Source organism: Lepus europaeus, chromosome 19 (genome assembly GCF_033115175.1).
Source record: "Lepus europaeus isolate LE1 chromosome 19, mLepTim1.pri, whole genome shotgun sequence".
NCBI classification, from domain to species: Eukaryota; Metazoa; Chordata; class Mammalia; order Lagomorpha; family Leporidae; genus Lepus; species Lepus europaeus.
Window position 1 is genome coordinate 35,966,795 of NC_084845.1, and position 20,742 is coordinate 35,987,536.

Sequence of the window (20,742 nt, forward strand, 5' to 3'; positions counted from 1 at the left end):
CCCCATGTGTGTGAAGCGAGGGACATGGCCCAGTCTGGGGCCCAGAAAGCAATGGAGGACCCAGGCAGGCAGCCAGGCAGACAGACAGCTTGTCCCATCCCCCCCACACACCATTATCTGCATCTTCACCGCGAAACTCTTCCTTGGACGTGGCCTGAGGCTGCCCTTCTGCCTGCAGCTTCTCCGCTGGCTTCGCTGTGTCCAGCAACAGGCCCTGGGCAGAAACACACGCCATGGCTGCCAGGGATTCGCCCCCACGGGGAGAGAGGACAGGCGGGGATGGAGGGTGGGGGTGGGGGGTCACCTGTGTGGCTTCTGCCTGCATCTGCTGGACAAGGTAAGCGTACCGCCCCTTCTTCTGCATTAATTCACTGTGGGTTCCATTTTCACAGATTTGCCCATCTTCTAACAAAAGGATCTGGTCACAGAACTCTAAGTACTGGACAGAAGAAACACGGTCTCCAGTAAGTGTATGGAAAGGCGGTCAACTTGACAACTCAGAAAGATAATGTAAAGCTAGGCAGAACAAAATAGTTTATATCACTAAGTTGGCAAAAATTTACAGTCGGACAACCTCAAGTGTTGGTAAGGATCCAAGGTAAAGAGAACTCTTATAAAATGTTGGGAAAGGGGAGAATAATTTGATAATATCCAGTAACATGAGAGATTTTTTAAAGAATTCTGTCCCGGTTGCCCCTCTTCCAGGCCAGCTCTCTGCTATGGCCCGGGAGTGCAGTGGAGGATGGCCCAAGTGCTTGGGCTCTGCACCCGCATGGGAGACCAGGAGAAGCACCTGGCTCCTGGCTTCGGATCAGCGCGGTGTGCCAGCCACAGCGCGCCGGCCGCGGCGGCCATTGGAGGGTGAACCAACGGCAAAGGAAGACCTTTCTCTCTGTCTCTCTCTCTCTCTCTCTCTCTCACTGTCCACTCTGCCTGTCAAAAAAAAAAAAAAAAAAAAAAGAATTGTGAACCAAAGATTTGACCCTTAAAACTCCACCTTAAAAACCCTCTCAAACATGTGTGCAAAGACACACACAGAAATGTGTCCACTAAGCATGTTTTTCTGTACAAGTGAAATATAGGAAAGAATGATATTGTTCATCCTGGAGAAATGACTTCTGCTATGTTCAACTATTGGAGTACTATGCCAGTGAGAATAGTTACATGTATCCACATGGGAGATTTCAAAAGATAACATTGAGTGTAGGGTGCAAACTACCAAAGGGCAGAGAAAGTAAAATACCAATCATATAAAGTTAAAAACAGGCAGAAGGAGGGTTTGGCATTGTGGCACAGTGGGTAAAGCCACTTATGAACCCAGCATCTTTATATGGGTGCCAGTTCGTGTCCCGACTGTTCCACTTCCTATCCAGCTCCCTGCTAATGTCGTGGGGAAAGCAGCAGAAGCTGACCCAAGTGCTTGGGCCCCTGACACCCACATGGGAGACCTAGAAGAAGCTTCTGGCCCCTGGCTTTGGCCTGGCCCAGGACTGAGAGCTGCAGCCATCTGGAGAGTGAACCAGTGGATGAAAGATCTCTCTCTCTCTCTCTCTCTGCATGTGTGTGTGTATCTCCATCTCTGTATCACTCTGCCTTTCAAATAAATAAGTCTTTAAAATAAAAAATGCAAAAGGCGCTTTATTAAATCTAGAGTTCCTTCTATATATTGGAGTCGTGTGAACACTACAAGGAAACAACAAAGCAACAAATCAGGCCAGCAGGCGCAGACCGTAGAAGGCAACCTGAGGGTGGAATCCATGGCATACAGTTTAATTCGGGTGGTAGACACTGAAACCATGGACAACAAACAGCTAGCTTCCCTTAGCCACCTAACATACTGACACCCCAAAGTACTCCTTCACCAGCCTGTTGCATAGTAACTTGCTATTCCATAATAGCTGTCCTTGCTGGAGAGGGTATTTGGCGCAGCAAAAAAGACGCAGTGGGGGTGCCTGCCTCCCATGTTGGAGGACCTGGTTTGAGTCCTGGCTCTGCTCTCCATTCCCACTTCCTACTAGGGTGCACCCTGGGAGCAGCAGTGATGGGTCAAGTGCTTAGTCCCTGCCACCCACATGAGAGACCTGGTTGTAGTTCCAGGCTCCTGGCTTTGGCCTGGCCCAGCCCTGGCCATTGCAGCCATTTGGGAAGTAAACCAGTAGATGGAAGATTCTCTCTCTCTCTCTCTCTTTCTCTCCTCTTTCTCTCTCTCTTCCTTTCTCTGTAAAATTAATTGTAAAAAAGAGAGCGACTGAGGTCTGTGCAGACCAACTCAGGCTGACCAGAGAGCATCATCTCGTTCATTATCATGCTGAACAACACACATCCAAGACATCTCGGCAGCCATCTTTGAACACACCACACATGTAGAAGTGAGGCCTGCAAGTGTGCGTGCCCAGAGGTCTCTTCACGCTCCTCTTCTCTATCATCAGCCCCTGTTATACCCTGTTCACACAAATCCCTAGTCTGCTTTGGCTCTGGGAGTTTTTATTTATCTGTATTTGAGAGACAGAAAGGGAAGACAAAGAAACAGAGAAACAGGTGCTAGTTCACCATACGTATGCTGGTTCACTCCCCGGATGCCCATGATGGCCAAAGGTGGGAACTGAGGCCTCAGTCCAGGTCTCCCACATGAGCGGCAGAAACCCAATGGCACAAGCCCTCAGTGCTGCACCCCAGGTCTGCGCTGGCACAAAGCTGGCATAGAGAGTGGAAGCCAGGAGCTCTGTGTTGGGACACCAGTGGCTGAACTGCCGGGCTGGGCGCCTGCTCCCACGCCCACCCCAGTCCCTTCAAAATGAGGAGATTCACTTGATTTTTCCCTCTTCTCTTTACGTAACTCCTTGTAAATGAAGCTTCTCTCTCTCTCTCTCTTGCTCTCTCTCTCTCTCTCTTTGACAGGCAGAGTGGACAGTGAGAGCGAGAGAGAGACAGACAGAGAGAGAGAGAGAGAGAGAAAGGTCTTCCTTTTCCGTTGGTTCACCCCCACAAATGGCCGCTATGGCCAGTGCGCTGCGCTGATCCGAAGCCAGAAGCCAGGTGCTTCTCCTGGTCTCCCATGCAGGTGCAGGGCCCAAGCACTTGGGCCATCCTCCACTGCACTCCCGGGCCACAGCAGAGAGCTGGACTGGAAGAGGAGCAACCGGGACAGGATCTGGCACTCTGACCAGGATGTCAGCGCCGCAGGTGGGGGATTAGCCAAGTGAGCCGCAGCGCCGGCCTGAAGCTTCTCTTAAAAGCTACAGCTCCCAGTGTTTGCTTTTTGGGGGAAGAACAAGACTAGGGGTGAGCTCACGGCTCGGAAACAAAACATGGGTTTTCATGATTTCCTAAATTTTTTTAGATCTTACATGTCTTATAAAAAAATAAAACTCCAGTAAACCAAAAATAAGGCGGCAAGAGAAGAAGAAACAGAAGAAGGAGGGAAGGAGAAACCCCAAGGTGAATGCCACATGTGAAAAGCAGCTTCGGCTGCTTTCCCCACGACATTAGCAGGGAGCTGGATAGAAAGTGGAACAGTCGGGACACGAACTGGCGCCCATATAAAGATGCTGGGCTCATAGGTGGCTTTACCCACTGTGCCACAATGCCACGTGTGAGAATATCCAGAGAAAGCGGCCAGTGTAGACAGCGCCCAAAGGAGCCACTTCCAGGGAGGAAGTTGGTGCAGCAGTGCAGGCGCTTGTAATGACCTTTGCATCCTGTACTGCAGTGCCTGGGACAGAGCCTCATCTCCGCTGCTCAGACGGGTTCCTTACCATGCACCTGGGAGGCGGCAGATGATGGCGCAGGTAGTTGGATCCCTGCCACCCACATGGGAGACCCCAGTGGAGTTCCTGGCTCCTGGCTTTGGCCTAGCCCAGCTATGGTTGTTAAAGCCATTTGGGAAATGAACCAGCACATGGAAGATCTCTCTCTCTCTCTCTCTCTCTGTCCCTCCCTCTCTCCCTCCTTCTCTCTTTCTTGATTTTCTTTCCTTCCTTCCTCCTTCTTTTTTTTTAATTTATTTATTTGAAAGGCAGAGTTACAAGGAGAGAGAGGGAGACAGAGAGATAGAATCTTCCATCTGCTGGTTCACTGCCCAAATGGCTACAACAGCTGGGACCGGGCCAAGCTGAAGAAGCCAGGAACCAGGAGCTTCTTCCAGGTCTCCCTTTTGGATACAGGGGCCCAAGGATTTGGGACATCCTCTGCTGCTCTAGCAGCATTAGCAGGGAACATTAGCAGGGAGCTGGATCAGAAGTGGAGCAGTCAGGACTTGAACCAGCACCCATATGGGATGCCAGGGTCATGGGCAGCAGCCCTACCAAATACACCACACCGCTGCCCCTCCACCTTCTTTTTTATAACCGGAAATGCAGGGGCCGTGCACAAAGTGTTGAGCGTAAAGGAGAGCTTGAAGATTGGCTTCAATTTTCACCTGCCAGTCTTCCCCAGGCAGGGGAGAGGCAAGCTCTCTACAGCCCTCCCTGAACTGGGGAAGCTCCAGTCTGAGGGAAAGCTCCGCCACCACGAGGTTGCTCCTGGGTCTCTCGCAGCAGAGCCTTGAGAATCGTCATTATCTGTCCCTGATGGCCAGTGCCATCAGTATCCACAAGGGAGGCCTGGAAGAAGCTTCTGCCTCCTGGCTTCTTCAGCTTGGCCCAGCCCCAGCTATTGTGGCCATTTGGGCAGTGAACCAGCAGATGGAAGATTCTATCTCTCTGTCTCCCTCTCTCTCCTTGGAGAGAGTGGAGGGCGGTCACCTGCAGCTGGTGGGTCACCAGGACGACCGTCCTCCCCCTGAGTGTCTTCCTGATGCACTCCTCGAAGATGTGCCTGCCCACGTGGGCATCCACGGCCGACAGGGGGTCGTCCAGCAGGTAGAGCTGACTGTTGGAGTAGACGGCACGTGCCAGGCTGATCCTCTGCTTCTGCCCCCCGGAGAGGTTGAGGCCGCGCTCCCCGATCTGCAGACAGACAGCAAAAGGCCCTGTGACCAGAGGGCACGTACAGTCACGTGTGCCCAAACAGGTGGCCAGGTGTGGCCAAGGGAACCCCTCGGTGCACACCGAAACAAAATATGTTGTTCAGAATTTGTGTAGGCACCCATTTAAGTTGCTAAAATAGTGTCAGGCTGGCCGCAAGTGCCCAGCAGTCCAAGCTAGTGTTTGAGAGTGAAATTGAGATGGCACTAGGACTTTCGCCATGGGGGGAGGGGTCTTAGGTGAATTAACAAGTAAATGTTGCAGTCAGACCAAATTGCCTGCAGAGGACCACAGCGAATGTTACCACGGGCCAAGTGGGGCAGGGTAGGATGGCTGCTTTCTCCTCTTCGCAGGGTCTCTACTGTTGCTTTTGGGAAGCCTCTGGAGCTCAGCGGGCCAGCTCTGTGGGGTAAGGCAGTCTCTTCTCCAGGGACTTGTCCAAGATCAAATGGTGGTGACCAGGAGGCAGAGCAGTGGCCAGAGGTCAACCTACCATCTTTCAAGCCCTGCTTCTTCTCCACAGAGCCCTCAAAAAGCCCACAGTAGACCAGGGATAGACTGGGGCCCGAACGCAAAAACACAAACATCAGAACAGAGCCGCTGGGGATGCGCGTCTCCCGCTCACCTCCGTCAGGTCCCCGAAGGGCAGGATTTCCAGGTCCCGGTTCAGGGAGCAGCAGTGGAGCACCTGCAGGTATCTGCCAAGGACGGGGCTGGTGTCAGGCTCAGGTGGCCACCTCAGGCCCTCTGGCCTTCCCACGTGTGGAAGGAAAGTTCCACACTAAGAAATCTGAACTTGACCTTGTGTTTCATGGTAAACCACTGGGAGCTCTTTTCATTCCCTTCCTTTGTCTCTTTTAAGCTGAAGTGCCAGCATCTCATATGGGTGCAGGTTCACGTACCAGTTGTTCTACTTCTGATCCATTCCCTGCTAATGTGCCTGGGAAAGCAGTGGAAGATGGCCAAGTGCTTGGGCTCCTGCACCTGTGTGGGAGACCCAGAAGAAGCTCCAGGCTCCTGGCTTCAGCCTGCCCAGCTCCAGCTTTGTGGCCATTTGGGGAGTGAACCAGTGAATGGAAGATCTCCCTACTTCCTCCTCCCCCGGCCCATGTAACTCACTTCTTTCACAATGATGCATACACCTGAGCATGCGAGTGCTGACAGTTGTCACATTGCTACCAGCAGCTCCAGGGCCCTCCCCAAGCCGGCCACACTCCCGCATGTCCCCCCAGCCCCTCCCACAAACTTACCTCGCCTTGTCATACTGGCCTCCCATGAGGATGTTTTCCCTGACACTGCCGCTGATGATCCAAGCCTGCTGCGGGACATAGGCCAGGCTTCCCTGCACCCCCACGGAGCCCCGGAGCAAATGCATCTGCAGAAGAGTGAAGGCAGCCTCAGGACCAGGGAGGCCAGGGGGTGGACCCTACTAGCTCAGGACGCTGGGGCTCTCATGTACGAAAGGGACTTTGAACGTGGGCCTCGGCACCCCCATGAGGCTGAGTGAGGCCATGGGAGGGTGCGGGAGGAGCTGAGCTAAGCCAGACCCAAATCCAAGGCTCGCACCGAAGACCCCCCACGTTTTCTCCTCCTGTCTCCCTAGCTGCATGGTCCCCAGCAGTCAGTGGCTGCCTGGTTCCTGGTGCAGACTGAAAGTTCCAGGCCATCTCTGGCCATGGCTGTGTATTACAGAAATATGTCTGAGAAACCTGAGGATGCTACTATGTTAGGACATTACAGGGAAGTATTTAGTAGAAAAAGTATCACAGCCACTGTAATTTAAAATAGTCCTACGAAACGTGTATCTACAGAGACGAGGGAAATATGCAAATGGCACCAACTGTTGCATCCAGGGGGTGAGTGCAAACAGCCCCGCATGTCCACGGGTGCCACCAGTGATGTACGGAAAATATCTGGGGAAAAAAGTCACATCTGTACTGAACGTGTGCAGAAGTGTTTTATTGCCATGATTCCCTAAACGGCAGAGCATCACACCCATTGATTCACATAGCACTCACATCGTAGGCATTGTAAGTGATGTGGAGGTGACCGGAGGTGCCCAGCAGGCTATGTGTAGCTGGTGTGCAAACACTACACCACTCTAGGGCCCTGAGCCCGCCCCCTCCCCTCCACCTCAGCGGCTGAGACACGCCCACTTAGGAGTCCTTCCTGCTTCTGTGTGACAGGTTCAAAACACACACGTTGCAAACAGGAGAGACTGTTCCCCCATCCCCATCATCCCACATGGGATCAGCATCCCTGCTCTCCCTTCTGGCTTTTTGCTTTTGATTCGGAGCCAGGCTTTAATGAACAAAAGCAGAGCTTTAAAAGGAAATATCGGGCCAGTGCCGCGGCTCACTAGGCTAATCCTCCACCTGCGTTGCCGGCACACCGGGTTCTAGTCCCGGTCGGGGCGCCGGATTCTGTCCTGGTTGCCCTTCTTCCAGGCCAGCTCTCTGCTGTGGCCAGGGAGTGCAGTGGAGGATGGCCCAAGTGCTTGGGCCCTGCACCTGCATGGGAGACCAGGAGAAGCACCTGGCTCCTGGCTTCAGATCAGTGCGGTATGCCGGTCGCAGCGGCCATTGGAGGGTGAACCAACGGCGAAAAGGAAGACCTTTCTCTCTGTCTCTCTCTCTCTCACTGTCCACTCTGCTTGTCAAAAAATTTTAAAAAATAAATAAAAAATAAAAGGACATATCGGAGAGCAAGTGCTTGGTCTAGCAGTGAAGACGTCGCTCGGATGCCTGCACCCCGTATTGGAGAGGCAGAGTCTGAGTCCCAGCTCCACTCCTGGCTCCAGCCTCCTGCTACGTACAGCCTGGGGGAGAAGCAGATGATAGCTCAGGCGGCTGGGTCCCTGACAGCCAGGTGGGAGACCCTGACTGGGCTCTAGGCTTCTAGCTTTCATCTGACCCAGCCCCAGCTGCTGCAGGCATTTGGGGAGTGGATGGAAGCTCTCTCTCTCTCTCTCAAATAAATAGAATTAATAAGAATTCTAAAACAATAATAAAATTAGCTTTATGTTTTCCTTTATTGGAAGGAAAGTGATTTGCCTATTTGCAGAGGAAGCCAGTAAACCACTGGCCACGGAAAAGGGGGCATGGAAGGAATAGAGGCTGTCGGGTAACTTTGCTGTGATGAGAGCCAAACCTCAGGCCTCAGTCGGCCCTGGCCTCCTACCCTGGCCCACACCTTTCCTACCGTGTGACCTGGGGCAGGCCACCTCTCTGCACCCCACTTACTTACCCATAAGTGGGCCACAAGGAATGTGTCCTCCTCTGGGGGCTGGGAGCAGGGTTGAATGGGAAAAACAGAAAGCTCCAGGCTAGGCCTGTCAGTGAACCCTTGTTACTATTTTAATGGAGTCTTTCTTCTCCCCCTGGCACACAGAGGCTGGGGGGAGGCTGTCCGGGGTAGGGCACAGGAAACGGTGAGGCTGACACGAATTAGGAGAGAATAGATATTGGCAACATCGCCACTTCCCAAGGAGGCAATGCATTGGGCTGTGCACACTTGAGAGAAGGAAGGCAAACTGTGAGCTCTCCCCACAGTGCGGACAGCAGCGCTATTCATGCAGAAAGAAAGGGGGAGAGAGAGACAGCCCAGGAGCTTCTGGGGCTGGGGCTGCTTGGGGAGGCGGGGAGAGCAGCGAGGTGGCCATGAACACGCACGCAGGGTGCAGGGCGTTCAGTTGTTCCACTCCGAGCTGTGCAGTGTGACCCCAGATGACCTGGGGGAAGCTGTTGGTGTTTGGTTTTGAACCTGGACAAGGAAGTGCTGAGCCACATGTCGGCCTGGCTATAGACAAAGCCAACCTCCAAACTGTCCACGGGAGATGGAACTGGGGCGTTCTGATCTTCAAGGCAGGGGTACCTGGGGTAGGGGGAAGGCTGATTCCACGGTAAGCGTATGAGCATGGCTTTCCCCTCCCCGCCTCCTGCCTGCCACATTTTGCTTCTGCTGCTGGCCCACTCCTCAAGGGGTGAGTTTGCTTCCACGAGAGGATTTTTTTTTTAATCATCATACCAAGCTCTGCAATGTCCGTTACCATTGCAGGGAGCAGGTGGGAAAGGGGGGTGGAGCCCAGAGGCAGCTGGGCCCACCGTGAGTACTAACTCAGGGTGGAGAGGAAGTACCACCCAGGAGGCCCGCCTCCAGGGCGCATGCACGCTGGCACTTACAAAAGTCCTATTTGCTCAGACCCTGTGAGGAAGAAAGCAGGTGCGGGAGCCCTCCCCTGGAGCTCGAGGCTGGGAGCAGGGGCCGGTGTGTGGGCTGGTGGGCAGCAGTGCAGGCCACTTACCTGCCCCAGGATGGCTGACAGCAGGCTGCTCTTGCCACTCCCTGTGCTGCCACAGATCCCCACCACGGAACCCTGCAGAGCCACAGAAGACACACAGGCATTGGGACAGCACGACTCTGCCATTCTCCCCTGGACTGCCTATTGTCCAAGCACTCAATGACATTCAGAAGCAACAAAACCATGCACCACAGACAAACAAAGCCCAACAGGAGCTTGGTGCACATATGCAGAGGTGCTGGGGCAACCCTGGAGGAAGAACATTGCGTAGAAGTGGCAGGGAGGAACTCCAGGATGGGTGTCAAGAAACCCAAATTCCAGGTAGGCATCTACCCTAGGATCCTAGGAAAGCCACCTGGCCTCTCTGGGCCTCAATTTCTTCATATGTAAAGTGGGGATACGGAAACCGACCTCATACTGACACACACATTCATTCATTTACTTATTCATTCATTCATTTACTTATTCATTCATTCATTCATTTCTCCATCAAATAGTCGATTGATGGTGGCTATGGTGGAGAGGTGGCTGGGCTGGGAGACATGTGGGAGGAGAGCTGACAGACCTTGCTGATAGCCTGGTGAGATTGGTGGGGGGTGGAAAGGAATCAAGCCTGACCCCCAGGTTCTCAGCCACCAGAAAGACAGTGGTACCATGAGGGTGAAGATCATTTGCAATGTTCCATTTGCAATGCTCCGGGGACATTTAAGAGAGCAAAGATGTAGGCAGCAGAATCTGGAGCCCAGAGGAGACACCAAGATTGGAGATGACAACACAGAGCTGGAATTCAAAGCCAGGGGACCAGAGATGGCCTCCGAGGGGGAAGGGCCATTACTGACACCTATCACTATCAGACATTAATATCAACTGCGAGACACAAGATCTACCAGTCTATATGGATAAATAGCTGTATCTGTTTTACACCTGTCATCATCATTATTGTTATGCATTTATGTATCTCAATAGGGAACAAAGAAGAGCAGAAGTGAGAGCAGAAAGCTGGGCCTTATGAACATCAGGTGCCAAAGGAGCCAGATAAGGTGAGGCCACAGAACAACCAGATTAGAACGTGTAGCATAGATCTCAGACACTCCAGGGTATAACATATGTCAATGTAATCAATTTATTCTCCTTTCTGGGTCTCTTGTCCCTCCAAGAACTGGCACTCAGTGGTCTGGCCTATTCCCCCAAAATATCAGATGATTGATTAATTCACACTACAGTATGAAAGTCTTCCTGCATTTGCTCTCCATGTAAAATCTGTATTAAGGGAGAGCCTGGGGCCAGCACTGAGGCATAGCGGGTAAAGCCGCTGCCTGCAGTGCCAGCATCTCATATGAGCACCAGTTCAAATCCCGTGGCTCCACTTCCAATCCTGCTAATGCGCCTGGGAAAGCAGGGGACAATGGCCCAAGTCCTTGGGCCCCTGCACCCATGTGGGAGACCAGAAAGAAGCTGCTGGCTCCTGGCTTCAGATCAGCCCAGCTCTGGCCGTTGCGGCCATCTGGAGAGTAAACAAGCAGATGGAAGACCTCTCTCTCTCTCTCTCTCTCTCTGCCTCTATGTAACTCTGCCTTTCAAATAACCAAATAAATCTTTGCTTAAAAAAAGGGATGACCTTAATGGGGACAGTCTGGAAAGGAAACAGTAGGGTGCCTGGCCATCTGAGCCCTGAACTGGCAGCCAGCCTGCCCACGTAGCCAAACAAGGCTACCTTTGAAACCACCAGGTTTATCTTGCGCAACTCTGGGCCCAGCCTGTCCCCTTTGTCCTCCGGCCCGAGGGCACCCAATTGTGGCTGGGTTCCGATCTTCCCCGGGGAAGTGTGTTCCTGCTTCCCCAGCGCCAGGGCCCCAGTGACAATCCCAGGGCAGGTCTGCCGCCGCCACGACAGCGTGGCCTCCTCCAAAACCAGGGCTTGGCTGGGGTCTTGCAATGTGTGGACGGAGACTGTGGGGACCTCCTGGAGGAAGAATTTCTGTAACGATAAGAGGCGGGGGGGCAGGGGGGAGAATCAGTTCTTTAGTTCAGTAGGAACACGCGCGCCCAGTATTGCTGACCCGTCACTGGTACGAGTAGGTGAAAGTGCAACAGATAGAAGCTTGAAGCAGCATCACAGTTAGGAGACAGGCTTCTGCTGGTGGAAGTGCTGTGCCCCTGCTGTCCAGCTCTCACGCCCCAGGCCGTTCTTCATCTCCATACCCCATACCCTCAGTTGACCAACGCCCATTCAACACTGGCCTTATCCCAAGTGATAAGACCCATTGACTTGTAGGATTAATGTGCAGTTTTTAAAAATTAAATTGTATTTGGGGCCGGCGCTGTGGCTCACTTGGCTAATCCTCTGCCTGCAGCACCAGCATCCCATATGGGCACCAGGTTCTAGTCCCGGTTGCTCCTCTTCCAGTCCAGCTCTCTGCTGTGGCCCGGGAGGGCAGTGGAGGATGGCCCAAGTGCTTGGGCCCTGCACCCGCATGGGAGACCATGAAGAAGCTCCTGGCTCCTGGCTTCAGGCTGGCACAGCGCCGGCCATAGCGGCCATAGCGGCCATAACTCTATCTGTCAAATAAATAATAAAAAAATTAAATTTTATTTATTAAAAATAAAAAAGAGTCTTCCCAGGGACCACACCATGGGAAATACTCCAGGTCAGACATTTCAAATTGTGCCCATCTGCAGGTCTCTTTTCTCTGTGCCCCTGTCTCCCTGTTTTGCAAAATACAAGAGCAGAATTAGCACTGAATGAATCCCAACACTGAGAATGTGAGCCGGAAATGCCGTCTCACTGAAGCCATTGCATCCACACAACTACCTGGAGATATGCTCACCAAGAGATCTGATAGGGGGCGATGTCGTGGCGGAGCAAGTAAAGCTACCATCTGCAACACTGACATCCCATATGGGCACCGGTTCAAATCCTGGCTGCTCCACTGCTAATGGCCTGGGAAAAGCAGTGGAAGATGGTCCAAGTGCTGGGGCCCCTGCACCAACGTGGGAGACCTGGAAGAAGCTCCAAGCTCTGGTTTGTTCTGGCCATCTGGAAAGTTAACCAGCAGGTGGAAAATCTCTCTATATCTCTGTCTCTGTCTCTCTCTCTGTAATTCTAACTTCCAAATAAAGAAATCTGAGAGAGAGAGAGAGAGAGAGAGAGAGAGAGAGAATGCTACCATGTGCTGGTTCACTCCTCAAATGCCTACAATAACTGGAGCCAGGAGCCAGCAGCCAGGAACTCAATCCAGTCCCCCACGTGGGTGGCGGGAACCCAATTACTTGATCCATCACCTGCTGTCCCCCCAGGTCTGCACTGGCAGGCAGCAGGAATTGGGAGCTGGAACTGAGACTCAAACCCAGGCACTCTGATAAGGGATGCAGGTATTTTAACTAATGTGAGCCAAGTGCTTTGCTCCTGCAAGTATCTGAAAGTGAGATGACTTGAAGCTGTCTTTTTACAATTGGTTTAGATGAGAGTTTTTCCAACTCAGATGCCTACTGGGGCAAAACTCACCATGTAAATAAGAGAAGTCACCCATTTCAAAGATGCTAAATGGTGAGTAAGTTGCAGCCCCGGTGTTACAGGTTAAGAGAGCACAGTGCAGCCTGCAGCAAACTGCATCCTGACAGCCATCTAAACAGAACAGCTCTCACTGGCTCCAGGAGAATGTCATCCAGCGCCCAGATCTGCTGGTTATCCAAGAGTCCTCAGATGTAGGTGTCCATACAAAATGTCCGGGCTTTTGGATGTCAGCAATAGGTAGGAGTTTTGTTTTGTTTTGTTTTGTTTTGTTTTTTTAAGTGAAGCTGTCAGAGTAACATTACCCACACCTGGATAAGTCTGTAGACCACTTGTCTGACACTTGTTTTGGACACACTGTCCTGATTTCTGCCTGTGGCGTGGGACACAGCCTGATGCATGTTTTCCCCAGGGCACAGAAAGACACTGAGTTAGCTGGGCCCTCTCTCTGCTAGGCCTCACTCTGCCTTAGCCAGGGGTGTGTTTGGCAAGCAGATCCTGGGGACCCCGAGGCAGAGGGCTGACTTACCTTGAACCTCTCTGCGGCAGAATTGGAGTTGGTGAGGCCTTTGACTGCGAAGGGCGCAAGGAACACTGACAGCCGCAGGGGGTTCAGGGCGGCCATGGTGATGAAGGCCTGGAGGAGGAGCGGGAGGGGGCAATGAGCATTACAGCCTCACCTGCTTCCTCCATTCCCGGGGCTCCCCATCCCCGAGCCCCAACCCCAAAGCAGCCTGTACCTCCCAACAAGCGGCTCCTTTACAAATTGGCAGAGGCCAAGCTGGTATTTGAGAGTCTGGCACAAGTGGTGGGGAGAGTGCATAGCTTAGTCTAAGAATCCCTGTTGCAACTTAGCCACTGGGTAGTTCTGTAACTTTGTGCACATAGCCGCTTACCACAGCAGTAGCAAAAACTGGAAAGCTGGTCCGGGAATAAAAGTCTAAGAAGCACTTAGAATCCAGGGGAGAGAGCCTTGTCCACCACCAAGTAGACGGAGCCTCTGTTGCTGCGGTCAAGGTGGAGTTTCTTCTTCGCCTTTGGTGCTATTTTCCTGTCTAACATCCCGAATCTTCTTGCCTTCATGCCTGATCCACCCCTCGCTCTGACCATAGCAAACCACTGTAGGCTTTCGGGATCCTGGAGGGACCTGCAAAACCTTCCCATCCATGTCCATCTCTATCTCTTTCTACTTACAACTCAGAGATAAACTCCAAAGGGGCACAGATGCCTTGCTCTAGTCCTGCTTGGTGTGACCCAGCAGTCCCCCAGAATCTGTCCCCTCAGATCCTCCCGGGAGTCTCTCTGGCACAGTCCTGAACCAAGTGGAGATGACAGTCGTCCTTGCCTACAGACTCCTAGAGGCTCACCCTACTTGCTTCAGGTGCAGTCTGCTGGCCTCCCTGCTGGACACCCACCTGTCCAAGAGCTGCACCCCATCTCGTTCTCCTCAAAGCACTGGGATTCGGAACCCTGAAACACAGCTGCTGCATCCCAGGATCAAGGTCAGACCACAGAGGGAAAGACAGAAGAGGCTACATCTTTCTATCTTAAGTATATCTCATTGGCTTTATTTGGGGCTCAGAGAAACTCCTCCATTTAAGATTGTCAAGTTCAAGAGGTATCTGGGAACCGTAGGGCTGTCACTACATAGCCCATGGTCCCTGCACCCCTAGGATTCCGCTGTGCCTCCCTCGCATAGCTGCTCTCCGAGGCACACCACTTTCGCAGATAGGCCGGGAAAGAAGCAAGCTTGGGCATCTGAAAAGCCTGGAAAATCAATCGGTAGTATCCACTTGCACAGCGTTCAGATCTTTACAGGATGTGAGCTAGGAAACGACGTGTAAGAAGACTCCCTAGCCCTGTGGGGAGGAGCAAAGCCCTGCAAACACTTACCGTGGACGCTGTGAGTTTGTATTCTAAGTGTATGTGGATGAGAAACATGACCACGGTGGCCACTGTTGGAGAGACAAGCAAGATGTTGATGGTCAGGCTCTGGATAAGCCCGCTCTTCTCCAAGAGTTTCCTTTCCCTTCTTCTTAGGTCTGGGATTTAAAAAAAAAAGTACACTGAAAATAACCTCAAGACTGTGCACCAAAGATCACAGCACAATCCCCGAAGCCCAAAGGAAACCCTCAAAAGGCTGGGTCCAGCCATGACGTCATTCATTACGCTCTGAGCGGAAAGCCATGATTTCCATACCTTTAATTATTTTTGCAAATGGTTTCTCCCACGCATACATTTTAACCAGCTTCATGAAGGTGAGAACCTCGCTGGTGACACGGATGCGCTGGTCGCTCACCTTCGAGGTGTGTTTCTGTACCTGCACCATCAGCCGGGTCAGGAGCACCTAGAGTCGGGATGCGGCAGGTTGACTGTCGTGCAATAGCTTCGTGTGACAAGGGCGGGAGAGTGCAGCCTGGGCAGGCGGAAGTTGTACTGTGTGCTGCTTAATGGCGGGGGTACTTGCTGAGAGACGCATTGTTGGGTCATTTGTGATTGTGCAAATGGAAGTTGTAGAACACACTTCTACAAACCCAGGTGTTACAGATCAGCCACTCAATGTGGCCTTTTGATGCATTTCAGAGGCCTGGGAAACACCAGGTGTACGATGTTGTTGCTGGTACGGTGTGATATACAGTTATACAGTGGACATTTATCTATCTATCTATCTGTGTGTGTGTGTGTGTGTATATATATATAAAGAGTACACTCTAAAATAGCGATTTAAAAGTACAAAATCATAAATATGTAAATCAGTGGCATAGGCAGTAATTATCCTTACCAAATACTAGGTACTTCCCAGAGTTCTGTATGTACTACACTTCTCTATAACTGGCAGCCTAAGAGGCTTGTTCATGCCAGCATCACCACAAACATGAGACCAGAGCTTCATGCTACAACATGCTGATGGCTACAGTGTCGCTAAGCAACAGGAACCTGGGAATTTTTCAGCTAAAGCCCGGCTTTAACTCAGCACTCAGTGAAGCCCCAGTGACTCTCTGGCTCCCGTGAATGTGTCCCAGGGAAGCCTCTTCAAGCCATCATTTCTCACTGGGCCCCAAGCTAGGCTGACTAACTAAACAGATACACCACTCCTCTGCCTCTGCATCCTAAACTCTGCAACAGTTGCAATCACTCTCTGGTCAGAGCAACTCTTCCAGAGGAAAACTTCCAGGAAGTGCTGACCGTTACAACCCACCCCAAATATTTTTCGAGCACACGTAAGTCAGGAGTCACTACTATTTTGCCCAGTGTTATTTCACCTGTATCTTGGGCAGCAAATTTGCATCCCTTCTCCCATTATGTCAAAGGCAAAATGGCATCTTCATTATTTCCAGATAGAAGACAAGAAACAGAAATCTCACACAGGGCTGGCATTGGGGTGCAATGGGTTAAGTTGTCACCTGCAACACTGGATCCCATATCTGTGTCCTGGCTGCTGTGCTTGCAATCCAGCTCCTTGCTCTGGTGTCTGGGACAGCAGCAGAAGATGGTCCAAGATGCTCACCCAAGACCTGGATGAGCTCCTGGCTCCTGCCTTTGGTCTGGCCCAGCCCCAACAGTAGCAGACATTTGGGGGAGTGAACCAGCAGATAGAAGATCTCTTTCTCTCTGTTTCTGCTCCTCTGTCACTCTGCCCTTCAAACAAACAAAATATAACCCACCTCTAATTCAGTAACCCAATGTTGTGGCCAGAGAAGTTTGAGGCAGGAATTGAAGCTAAATCTTAGCCATGATCTTAACAGTCATCAAGAGTCAGCACCCACACTCAAGGTATTCCAGATTCCAGGGCTCTGAGAATTCTGGGAATATCCAATACCAAATGGGGTAGGGGGGACTAAGATGGACGTACCTCCAGTGGGAAGACCATGAGATAGCACAGAGCTGCAATGAGCGCAGTGGGTCCAAGGGTATAATAGGCAGCAACAGTGCAGGTGATCAGAGATTCACAGGAAAGAAATAGCAGGGGGCCATAGTTCACCCCTTCAAACAGCTGGTTGATGTCGTTGGTGAAGAAGCTGATGGCCTGCAAGACAGCAAGCCCGTGGGCACAGGTGTTACCTCTCCAAGGACCCAGGAAGGGAGGTACCAGAGTGAATATTTTATATTGCAACAATCAAGTTGCAGAACAGTATGTAAAATGTAGCACCAATTACATAAAAATGCACATCCCAGGGCTGGCGCTGTGGCGTAGTGGGTAAAGCCTCTGTCTGCAGTGCCGGCATCCCATATGGGCACCGGTTCTAGTCCTGGCTGCTCCACTTCCGATCCAGCTCTCTGCTGTGGCCTGGGAAAGCAATAGAAGATGGCCCAAGTCCTTGGGCCCCTGTACCCTCATGGGATACCAGAAGAAGCTCCTGGATCCTGGCTTCAGATTGGCTCAGCTCTGGCTGTTGCGGCCATTTGGGGGTGAACCAGCGGATGAAGGACCTCTCTCTCTCTCTCTCTCTCTCTCTCTCTTTCTGCCTCTCCTTCTCTCTCTGTATAACTCTGACTTTCAAATGAATAAATAAATCTTAAAAAAGATGCACATCCCCAAACTTAGGTTTTGTATGGTGAACTTGCATGTGTACCTGAATGTACTCTAAAAGGTTTGGAAGAACACAAACCAATTTGATAGTGGGCACAGGGGAAGTGGTCTGGTGTATGGCGCCATCTTTATAATTTTTTTCTAAGGACAATGTATGCACGTGGGTCTTTTAAAAAAATTATTTTAAAATTAAATGTGTGGAAACAACTCTCTAGAAATCTTTATTTGAGGAACTACTTCCATTTCCACTTTCAAACAAGCCATTGTGTTTATTGCTTCCCTGAAAATGCATGGGGAAATCGGGCCTTGCCTGCAGCAGGTGCTCAGAACAGAGGCATGCAGGAGGGAAGCAGGGCGGGCCTGGGGACGGGTCTCCTTAGGGAGTCAGGGATGTGTCACGGCTCGAGGTTGAGCCTCTGCAGCCAGGCCCCTGTGCCCGTGTCCAGGCTCTGCTGCTCACCACTCCCATGTCCTTGTCCAAGGTACCTTGCCTCAGTTTCCTCCGCCATGACAATGGGGAACAGTAACAGACCCACCACACAAGTGGGACATCAGAGGACTGATGGAGCGAATGTAGGAACTTGGGACCAAGTCTGGCTAAGAATAAGGTCGGTGATATTAAAGTGCAAGACAGGACAGCCTATAAACTCAGAGTTCAGCAGAAACTCCCAGGGATTATACAGGTTAGCACAAGAATCACAGCTCTCAGTGCACAAGCTCCGTATACAAGATATCAATAATCCTAGGAGACAAACCTCCTGAGCCTGATTCTGCCGTTATTCCAAGGCTTCAGAGAGGCTATCCAAGATGCCCGGGGTCACAAAACTAATAACATGGTGAAGAATGCCCCCAGTACTGACGGTTATAATACACATTTGTTAGCAGTTGAGCTTAGAGAAAGTTTCTACTTGACAGTTAATTTAGCATAGATTTTTTTTACACCTGTCCACAGTGGTAAATCTGAAATGGTGTGTATTTATGTAGGGGGTTCCTTTGAATGAGGCAGCCACATGTGTGCAAACAGACCTGTAGAGCTGGGTAAGGAGTGGGGGTAAAGGGTGGGGGTTGACAACTAACCTGGGCCTTGAATGGGCTTCTACAGTGGCAGGGGATGCGGGAGGTGAGAACAAAGTCACCAAGAGGTGGACTCGCCTGGTGTGATTGGGGATCAGAAGGTAGCCCTGCCTAGATGGAGGGGGAACCAAGCTAGGGCTAGAGGGCAGGGTTTGGGTAGAGCTGAGGCTGGACAGGTGCTGATGCCAGATCCCTAAGAGGTTTGGCTTGAACGTAAAGAGCCAAAGCCTTTTCCACAAGTACAAATATCTCTTTCACTGTAGAAGTAACCCAAGCTCCTCCAGGCAACTGGTGAGCAACAGAAAAATAGGGGAATCCAAAGTAAACATATAAACCTCTAATATTCTTCACGACTTTGGGTCCTAAGTGGAGTGTCTTCTTCCAGTCTCTGTCCCTGTTTGTGTTACATGATAAGGAGAGCATGAGCAGGACCCCACAAGTCCGTAGCAATGACTCAGCAGGTACACGTATTCCTCTCGAGCAGGTGGAAAAGGAAAGCTCAGAGAAGCCATCTCTGGAGACTTTGCCCTAGTCCTCTCACGCCCTTAACCCCAGGCTGGTTTCCGGTGTGTGTGTTCTAAGGTGCTTCTACCCCGGGTCTGTGTCTTTTGTTCCTGGCTGTATCCCCAGGGGACAGAACAGAATTGCTCAGAAAGGTGTCAGTCACCATTTCTTGCAAGAATAGAAGAATCCTTTCTGAGACCCCGATGCAGGGGCAGCTCCCTGGGTGATTGTTGACTTGCTTTTGTGACTCAGAAGCAATTGTTGAGAGCTGTCAACACTCAACCTAGGAATTATTTTCTTTCGCTTCTTTATCCCTCTCTTAGCTCCCCTTTCTCCATCCCTTGGGCCCCAGGGCAGTGACTTCCAGAGGAAGGGTAGGGAAGGATGTCCTGGTGTGCAGACCCAGCCACCTACCTCTCCCGAGGTGATGTGTGTCAGACACTTAAACTGCATTAGCTTCTCAAAGGCAAACGTGCCAACAGCTGTACGAAACCGGACACCCGTGCGCTGGTTGATGATCCAGCAGGAGCCCACGCTCAAAGACTTCAGACACTCGGTTAGGAAAAGGGCAAAGCAGAAACCCACCCTCTGGACGACACTCCCCGACTTGTCTTGAGAGTATTCTAGGATCTTGGGTACAATCAGCATCTAAATAGAAATAGAAGTCAAAATCATTCAGAACCCACCCCCCATCCCCTCCATTATACTCTTCAAGCTTTCTTCAAGACATACATTGGATATTTGTCCAAGGAAGAGTTGGGGCGGGGGCAGTGCTGTGGCATAGTGGGTAAAGCCGCCACCTGCAGTGCTGGCATCCCATATGGGTGCCGGTTCGAGTCCTGGCTGCTCCACTTCTGATCCAGCTCTCTGCTATGGTCTGGGAAAGCAGCAGAAGATGGCCCAAGGCCTCGGGCCCCTGCACCCACGTGGGAGACCTGGAAGAAACTCCTGGCTTCGGATCAGCACAGCTCCGGCCATTGTGGTCAATTGAGGAGCGAACCAATTGATGGAAGACCTCTCTCTCTCTCTCTCTCTCTCTCTCTGCCTCTCCTTTTCTTTCTGTGTAACTCTGACTTTCAAATAAATAAATAAATCTTTAAAAAAAATAAAAAGAAGAGTTGGGAGATTGGGGATTTGTTGAAGGATCAGAAAGGACCAAAAAAGAAAAGCAAAATCCTACTTTCAAGGAAGTCAGAGTTCAGTTGGAGGAGAAGACTTAGGCATTCATCTGACCCAGACCTTAATCCCACCTCTGCCACCTAGAAGCTTATCCTGATAGGAAACAGGAAGTACACACAAACGGGGCCATGAAGGAGTAAATAAGGTGACTGTTTACAAAGGTGTGGGCATGGGGCTGGCACTGTGGCACAGCAGGTTAATGCCCTAACCTGCAGTGCCAGCATCCCATATGGGCGCCAGTTCTAGACCCAGCTACTCTTCTTCCAATCCAGCTCTCTGCTATGTCCTGGGGAAGCAGTAGAAGATGGCCCAAGTGCTTGGGCCCCTGGACCCGCTTGGGAGACCCAGAAGAAGCTCCTGGCTTCGAATCGGTGCAGCTCCGGCCGTTGCGGCCATTTGGGGAGTGAACCAACGGAAGGAAGACCTTTCTCTCTGTCTCTGCCTCTCACTGTCTGTAAAAATTAAGTTACCCAAAGTCGCTGTCAGGGCCAAGGTTTGAACCCAGGCTTTGGCTAGAGGGTTTATGCTCCTAACTCCCATGCACTACTGCCCCAGAAAGGTCTTCATTGTCTGTACAGCAGCTGAGAGACAAAAACAACCTCAACTCCTGCCATGGGCTTGAACATGCCCCAGTTCCATTTCTAACCTCTGAAGCCTGGCATCCCCCAAACCACATCAA

The 20,742-nt window shown here is 51.5% G+C and overlaps 1 protein-coding gene across 1 annotated transcript in view; it reads right to left on the reverse strand.

Annotated features, from left to right (window-relative positions):
• ABCC11 (ATP binding cassette subfamily C member 11) overlaps positions 1-20,742 on the reverse strand; it is a 68,228-nt gene that overhangs the window by 37,358 nt on the left and 10,128 nt on the right. The window contains exons 5-16 of the mRNA XM_062176013.1: positions 19,299-19,532; positions 16,629-16,802; positions 14,975-15,122; positions 14,669-14,817; positions 13,305-13,412; positions 10,979-11,242; positions 9,268-9,339; positions 6,215-6,339; positions 5,590-5,662; positions 4,743-4,946; positions 305-439; positions 112-214 (exon numbers count right to left, since the gene is read on the reverse strand). Coding sequence (XP_062031997.1) covers positions 112-214; positions 305-439; positions 4,743-4,946; positions 5,590-5,662; positions 6,215-6,339; positions 9,268-9,339; positions 10,979-11,242; positions 13,305-13,412; positions 14,669-14,817; positions 14,975-15,122; positions 16,629-16,802; positions 19,299-19,532 — 1,789 coding nt within the window. The remainder of the gene's footprint in view (positions 1-111; positions 215-304; positions 440-4,742; positions 4,947-5,589; positions 5,663-6,214; positions 6,340-9,267; positions 9,340-10,978; positions 11,243-13,304; positions 13,413-14,668; positions 14,818-14,974; positions 15,123-16,628; positions 16,803-19,298; positions 19,533-20,742) is intronic.